This window comes from Gossypium hirsutum, chromosome D08 (genome assembly GCF_007990345.1).
Source record: "Gossypium hirsutum isolate 1008001.06 chromosome D08, Gossypium_hirsutum_v2.1, whole genome shotgun sequence".
Classification (NCBI taxonomy): domain Eukaryota; kingdom Viridiplantae; phylum Streptophyta; class Magnoliopsida; order Malvales; family Malvaceae; genus Gossypium; species Gossypium hirsutum.
Genome location: NC_053444.1, coordinates 11,436,208 through 11,444,387, shown reverse-complemented (window position 1 = coordinate 11,444,387; position 8,180 = coordinate 11,436,208). Strand labels below are relative to the sequence as shown.

Genomic DNA, 8,180 nt, shown 5'->3' with positions numbered 1-8,180 from the left:
TAGTTGATATCGCTTATACCGGTGTGTACTAGTTAATTTTGCATGTATCGCCCGGATTATGGTGTGCCATATTCATGTGAAGCGTAGCTAAAACAAGTGAAGCATGGCATCCTCCTCTTCTTGCTCGTAGACTAGAGGTATTCATGGTTCGATCCGCCTAAATCGATTTGAATGAAGTTTGAGTTTAAATTTTCTTACAATTTGATCCAACTCAATCCGCAAATTGGCTTTAATTCATTGCATTTGCCTTTTTCATATTTTAATTTAGGTTAAAATTTGTCACAAGTCCCTATACTTTTCTAAAAATAGGAATTTAGTCTCTCTATTTTTCAGATTTCAAAATTTAGGTCCAATTATTAATACTGCTAATTTTTTTTGTTAAATTCAAGTTAATTACATAGCCCTATTGAAATTACATAGCTACTAAATGAGTATTTGTTTTTATTTCAAAAAATTTATAACAACAAATTTAATTAAAAAAATTTATCAGTGTTAACCGTAAAACCTAAATTTTAAAATAAAAAAATAGAAAAACTAAATTCCATAAAAAAATACAGAACCTTTAATTTATTCATACAAGCCAGGCATTTAATTTATCCTAATCCATAGAAAATAATTCATGCAAATGGCATGCCAGACTCATCCGTCAGGAAAAATAGTACTCTTCATTATAATGTCAAATACAAATTAACCATTTTTGGCTTCACCTTTAGCTGTAAGGATTGGAAGTTTCTTTTTCCTTTTTGTGTCTGACATTTTCGACCGTTACTAAAAGTATTTATTAATTTGGAAGGCCATATTGTGATGACGCTGACATGTACGTCTGCGTCCTGCTCCAACCCCACCCCACCCTTCCAAATGACATATTTACATTTAAGTTCCATTTGATTTTTAGTTAGTCAAAATTTTGTTTTTCCACAGCAAAACACGTGTTGAAACTTAATTGGTCTAACAATGAAAAATTAAAAATATAGATATTCCAGAAAATGCGTATTTAATTCAAACAATGCCACTATATCAATGGACTGAGAAGTGAATTGAAAGCAAAGAGAGAAGAAGTCAAAAAAGGAACGCTCCCTCTCATTTTCCATCAACCTGAACAAAACCATCTCTCTTTTTTGGGTAAATCAATCCTCCTTCACTCCCTCTACATTTGTATTCTAATTGTATGTTACAGCTTTATGAAGTAGAAGGATATTCTGAAGTTCCAGTAATGGGAATTGATCATGTTTTCTACATTAGTTGCATAAATTCTGGAAGGCGCCACTAGATTGAAATTCCAGATTTCTTTCCATATAAATCCCTTTCTTTTTTCAGTTTTATTTGGCAGGTTTTACCATCTAAATTTCCCGCTTCTCGATCTCGTTTTTCATGCCTAATCTATTTCCTGTTTTGTCCCCCTTTTTTTTTAGCATAAATACACAGGGGACTAGCCCTGTTTCATATCATCTTCATTTCTCTTACTCTTTCATCTGTATATTAGCCTTTAGTTTCAGGTTTTAGAGTTTCCGTCCTTTGGTTCTTAAAACTCTTTTGTCATATTAAGGTAAAAGAGGAGAAGATGGTTCAAATGATGAACAAGATGGAGGAAAGTTCAAGATGGTGGTGGTTTGATAGTCACCACGACGGTTCAAAGCGCTCCCAATGGCTTCAATCCACTCTTTCTGGTAACACCCCTTTTCTCCTTTCTACTTTCTTCATCACTATCTTAGAGCTTTTCTTGGCATTTCTTGTTTCTTGACCGTTGGAGACATTGTGTATGCCTTTTTCTTTTCTTTCTCATGAACGTTTCAATTTTTTTAAATTGCTTTTTCTACAGTATGACTTTACAGATATGTAAAAATAGGACAAACAAAAACGAAATGATGAGAAGTCTCTGTTAACTTTTAACCTTGAGGTGAAGAACAAAAGATATTAATAATGGGATTGCAATGGTTTCTTGTGAATTGGATCTAGAAGAGCAAGGACTAGGGAAAAAGAAAAATAATTTTATGCTAATAGTATTATTTAACAAACATTACAAAGTAATCCTAATTAGTGTATTATTGACTGCGTAATGACTGGCTGGTGGGGCCTTATGATATACAGTAGGTTCCACCAGAAACCCTTTTCTTTTTATTTGTGAGACAAGGGTAGAGATTATTCAGGAACCTGAGATGTTATCTTAGTGTGAAAGACATTTTTTTTCTCTAGGAGCACAGAATGGGGTTGTATTGGACAACAACTATATGCTTACTATACAAATAAACCTTCTATTCCAAATTTTCAACACTAAAGCTAGAAGTGAATCTAGTTCTAGGATTCAGGATACAAGGTTTTTGAAATCAGAGACCTAACAAGCTGGTGGTCTTGGCAACAATATGGAATTGCTTGTCCTGGACTGTGGATTTTAACCTTGAGCCGAAGATTTGCTCATGGTGTTAGGGATGCAATGGCATGATGAGCTGGTGCTGGAATGGTTGACTTGTAGTTCCTGTTTTGTGTGTTAATATCTTAATCATCATGGCTTGCGTTTGGATGGATATTCAAATTTCTGTTTTCTGAGATCTTACAGGCTTTAGCATGTACATGTGGGTGGCCCTCAGTGTACAGGGACCCTGAAATTGAAGTCCCCCCAGACATTGTTAACTTTCTCACTTTTCCATATTTCCCACTAACTTCTAAGTGTAGCTTTGCAGCTCAAGTAATTAGTCTTCCAAAAACATTACTTTATGAGCTAATAATGAATTGGACCCCTTGCATCTCAGGTTAATTATAAATGGATCATTCTAGGGAACGGGTATAGATTTGGATAGGACCCTTTGCTCATATTTAATTTAGCAATTGATCCTTTCTCTTCTATATGTCTGCCATTGAGAGATCTTTGCTTGATTAAAAGACCAGAAAGGTTCTGTTGCCATGTTGTTTTACCAGGGTGAAACGTTAACATTGACCAACTCATTCAACTTCCTGGAATTATTTTCTTTTACCATTATTTGTTTGTTCTGTTTAATTGCTGAAGTTTGAATGGTTTTCTTTTAATGATAGAGCTGGACTCCAAGACCAAGGCAATGCTAAAATTGATTGAGGAAGATGCAGATTCCTTTGCAAAACGTGCAGAAATGTATTACAAGAAACGTCCCGAGTTGATTAGCTTGGTTGAAGATTTCTACCGATCCCATCGTTTACTCGCTGAGCGGTATGATCAAATTAAGTTGGACCCTGGAAATCGCCTTGTAACAACATTGGGATCCCCATTTTCTTCCATGAAGTACTGCCATTCAGAGAAGACGATCAACTTGATGGATAAACTCTATGATAGCAGCTCCGAGACCTTTGAATCTGAAGACTATGCTGAATCAGAAGTTGATGACCCTGAACATGATGAAACTGGGGAGGAAGTTAAGGATCCCAAGCAGGAAGACAAATACGAAGCAGGTTTAGTAACTAAAGAAGGCCATGTTGTGAAGGAAGATGAATCGTCAAAGGTGTTCGGCGATGAATTGATGAAGTTAAGGGAAGAAATAGAGAAACTGAAAGAAGAGAACAAGGTTCAGAATGCTCAATTAATTCAGAAAGATGAAGAGAAGAAAGAGGTGATTAGACAACTCAGTTATGCTGTCCAAGCGCTCAAGGATGAGAACATGGAGCTGAAGAAGAATATGGTTAAAAGACCATCCCCCAGTAAATGGAGTCCCTTTGAATTCAACAAAATAAAGGGAGGACTATTTGGGATGTTGTTGAATGGATCCCCATTGTCTCGTTCTACTATCATTGCCCTGTAGTTTTAGTTAGGTTGCATTAAGGTAAGTAGCATATACATATACATATAGGAAAAGAGAGCAGTTCAAATTAGGAACTTGGAAGAATTGTTATACATGTGTTACCTTCTGAGAAATTTTATCAGTGTTTGCTATTCTTTCGTTCAATTGTTTCATTTGTGTACTTGTTTTCCCTTGTTGCTATTTCTTTTTTTTGTTTTTCCTTATTGTAACAGAAGTTGAACTTAATGTAGTCTTTGTGCTAATAGTATAAGCACTCTTTTGTACCAAATCAGAGTTCATACTAATAATTTGTATTAAATATAATAGTCAACAATCATGATTAACAATATCAAAAATAAATATATAGAAAACATAAAAAGAAAAGAGTTAAGCTACAAGGAACAATGCCATCAGCAGAAATTCACACACCAGAAAGCTTCTGCAATATACTAAATACTAGCAAACCAAGAAACAATGTTGGTTTTAAAGCTCGAGCTGAAGTCGGATAAACCGAAGTGGATGACGGCAAAGGGCTGTTAGACGGTGAAAATGCGAAACCAGGAGCAGGGGCCACGATGTTATCCGGATTCGGGGGACTGGGGCTTGAAGGAATTGTGGGCATCGACGAATGAGTAGGAGAAGGTGCCACACCATTCGGAGTAGGGAACAAAGGCTCAATGTCAGGGGGTAAACTTGGAGAAGAAGCAAGAGGTGCACTTGGAAGGAATGCCGGTGCAGCTGATATAGTTGAGTATTGTACATGTAAATATTGCTGAGATGATGAAGATAAGGGTAGTGAAGAAAAATAAGCCATTAAAAACATGAACAAGTTTCCCCATGGTGACCAAAGGGAAGCCATTGAAAATGAAGATAAATCGGTATGAGTGGTCCAAGTAAGGCAAATTTGAATGCATGAATATATGAGAAGAATGGAGTTGCAGGTGTTTTTATGTGCAGATGAGGGAAGAAGTGTGGTGGTGAAAAAGAGAGTGGGTGCTGTAAGTCAAAAGATGGTTGATAACTTTAATGGTAAAATACAGCTCCATGGGTTGGCTACTAGACAATGTGGATAAGTTATTTTCTTCAAGGTCTACATCATGATATAGGGTTTCTTTTATCCTTTTCCTTTGATTTTTTTTCCTATGTTTCACCCGTGATCTTTTTTGAAATAGATAGCTAAAATTATAAGACAATGTTGAGTCTTATTTAAGTATGTGTGGAATCATGAATATGACAATGGAATCGAAAATTCTTATATTATTTGGTTGGTAAAATCTTGCTATTAGTCCTTTTAATTTACGAATTTTGTGAATTTTGTTCATTTTTAGTCCTTACCAAATAATAATTGTTAAATTCATTAAGTTATGTTATGTTATTTTCAAAATTTAATGCGTTAAACATATTATCATATGTGTAATGCCATGTCAAATGATTATTTTCAGATATTACTCACTAAAAATCCAGTTAAATGATTAATGGCTATTATTTACATTAAGATTGAAATTTCAATATTTGAAAAGTATAGTCTTAAAATGATCCAATTGGAGAATATGGACTAAATCTAGAATTGTGCACTTAATACAGAACTATTAATTGAATTGTTTGGGTCAAGACTAAAGTTTTGAAATTTGAAAAGTACAGAGACTAAAATTGGCCATTTCAAAAAGTACAAGAACTAAAACTGATCAAATTAAAATATAAAGATTAAATCCATAATTTTCACTAAATATAAGTATTAACAACCGAGTTTAACCTAATTGGTTTAAGTAACTAAAAATGCTATTATTTTTTGTTTCCTAAAGTTTATTTTGTGCTTAATAACTTGGAGGAACATATCAATGGGAGTAACTGGTTTCTATTTGGTTAAATTTGATGCTTAAATGGTTATAATTTTATGAACTAAGTATAACAACAAAAATTGATTGGTTGGGTGAGAATTAAACTATGCAAGGCCATGATTAGAATAATTGTTATATGATTTGTATGAAGGGGCTATTGTCTTGGAAAGAGAGAAAATCTTGAATTTATATTTTTTAAATTTTCAGTCCACTTTTTCTACAATAACATTTCATTATAACAATTAAGTTTTTAGTAGAATTGATTTTTTATGTTTTATTTTAATTTTTATAACAACTTTTTACTTGTAACAAAAATAATTGTAACACTCTTTACCTGACTCGATCGTCAGGTCCAGATAACAAGATATCACATTCGTTGCCAGAGCAATTACAATCAATTATATATTAAAATGATCATTCAAACATAAAAACATGCCATAAACACATTTACAATATGATACATAATCAAATTCGAGCCTTAATCGAGTTTACGAAAGCTCATTTGTTGACTCGAGCATGAAATATGACTAAATTGTAAAGTTTCAAAACTTCAAATCGATGTCGGGATGTGAGGGAGTTCCTCGTCGTGACGTGACATATTGACTTGGCCTCATTGTGACAATGGGGTTCCTCGTCATGTTGTGGCTTGAAGTCCTAAGCTCGTTGCGACGATCATCTCCTGAAGTCGCGATGTAAACTCTATTTTTGGTATATTTTAGGCTATTTGGTACTTATTTCGAGCTTTCACTCAATCATACTTATTTTGTGCACAAGGCATATGATGTGTCACAAAACTAACTAAAAATACAACAAAGGCAAGTGCACCTATCAATAAATACTATAGCTACGATGAGTAAAGATATCGTATCCATGATGACTAAAAGTACTAGAAATTACCGTTTTCCTATTATTTAACCAACAAATTAGAGTGATTGATTTAAATTAAAATTACTAAATTAATTTAACTAAAGAACTCAACAGAGAATAAATCATAAAAATAATTGAATAATAACCAATAAATGAAACGATACCCAGAAAATAATCCACCTAGACTTCATTTATCATTATGAATTTGAATTAAACGATTTATTCACTTGGTATCTTGATCCATAGAAATCCCTAAATTATGCTAATATCTCTTTCAAGACTAAGAGCAACTGACTCTAGGTTGAATAATTGAAATTTTTTTCTAATTAAAACCCCTATTGTCGCATTAACTCGATCTATAGATTCCCCTATTAGATTTGACTCTAATCCGGCAGATTTATGTCATACTTTTCTAGGATTGCATGCAACTCCACTTAATTATGCTAGATCTACTCTTAAATAGAGACTTTTCCTCCTCTGATTTAAGCACATTAAACATGAATTAAAATCCTAGAAATATTAAAACAAGAGATAAGCACATATAACTGAGAACAAGAATAAAGTATTATTGCATAAAACAAAAATCAAATAATAGAATTCATCATAGGGTTCATCTTCCCTAGGTATTTAGAGAATTAGCTCATAATTGTGAATAAAAACATCTTAAAGACAGAATAACCACAGGAAGTAAAGAAACTCATAAAAACTTCAAAAGAAATTAAAAGGAGGCCATCAATCTTGATGGAAATCTACTTCAGAGTTGGCTCCAATGGTGCTCTTTGAGTTGTTTTTTACAATATTCTCTAATGGCTCTCTCTTTTCTTCTTCTATTTGGTATTTATAGACTTTAGAATGCCCAGAAAGCCTAAAAGTTGCGTTTTTCCACGTGTTTGGGATGCGAATCGCGAAATCAACACGGTCTGAAACATGGTCGCATGCCAGCCCATGTGGCTCACACGGCCGTGTATCCAACCATTTGGGAAGGCCCAGCCTGCATGGCTCCTAAAAGCTGCTCTATTTACTCGATTGTCACTTATTTTTCTCCCAAATGCTCTTCTAAGTATAGAAACATGAATTTAAAAGATTAGGAGCATAAAATTCACCAATTTGCATAAATAATCCTCCAAAAACGCATTAAGAACGAGATTAAAACATGTTATTTTTATCACTTATCAAATATCCCCACACTTAAGCGTTTGCTTGTCCTCAAGCAAAATTCTCAACCTATATTAAAGTTAATCTTTCTCAACTTGTAATTCTCATCAATAATGTCTCAAAAATAATTCGCAAACAATCATGTATTGGCAATTCAACTAAAAGGGCACTGAAGATTCAAACAATCCAAGCCAAAATTTTAAGGCACGAAAACATAGGTGTCTCCCCTTATTTAAGTAATTACCTTTAATTCATAATCAACAAGAATTGACATCCTCACTAAAGATTCACTCAAAGCACTCAAAGTGTTTAAGGTTCAAGAAATATGCACTCAACAGTCGAACAAGAAATGTCATTACCATAGGCTTGCTTGAAAATCAAATCTCCACCACTATAAAATGATATGATACACCAATCAAGGGTTTTTTTTAAGAGGTTGTAATGGTGCTTAGCTTAAGGGTGTGGAAAAGGCCAAAAAAGTTGGTTATAATCAAGATCAAGTTGATAAATTACCAAACTAGAAAAATAATCAAATGCTGAATTAAAAGAAAGTGCATCAATCAAGAAAAAAACAAGA

The 8,180-nt window shown here is 33.7% G+C and overlaps 2 protein-coding genes across 3 annotated transcripts; one reads left to right on the top strand and one right to left on the bottom strand.

Annotated features, from left to right (window-relative positions):
* Positions 1 to 809: 809 nt before the first annotated feature.
* On the top strand, positions 810 to 3,908 carry LOC121202909 (protein NETWORKED 3A). 2 transcript variants are annotated; one of them, XM_041099850.1, is made up of 3 exons: positions 810 to 1,122; positions 1,547 to 1,667; positions 3,028 to 3,908. In XM_041099850.1, the coding sequence occupies exons 2-3, from the start codon at positions 1,562 to 1,564 to the stop codon at positions 3,762 to 3,764; spliced, it is 843 nt and encodes a 280-aa protein (XP_040955784.1). In that variant the 5' UTR covers positions 810 to 1,122; positions 1,547 to 1,561; the 3' UTR covers positions 3,765 to 3,908. The 2 variants fall into 2 exon arrangements, with proteins under 2 accessions (XP_040955784.1, XP_040955783.1); XM_041099849.1 differs by having other exon boundaries at positions 1,027 to 1,122; positions 1,484 to 1,667.
* A 116-nt stretch (positions 3,909 to 4,024) lies between these two features.
* Positions 4,025 to 4,602, bottom strand: LOC121220271 (classical arabinogalactan protein 26). Its single transcript, XM_041099851.1, has one exon. The coding sequence runs from the start codon at positions 4,600 to 4,602 to the stop codon at positions 4,165 to 4,167; it is 438 nt and encodes a 145-aa protein (XP_040955785.1). The 3' UTR covers positions 4,025 to 4,164.
* Between the last annotated feature and the right edge of the window lie 3,578 nt (positions 4,603 to 8,180).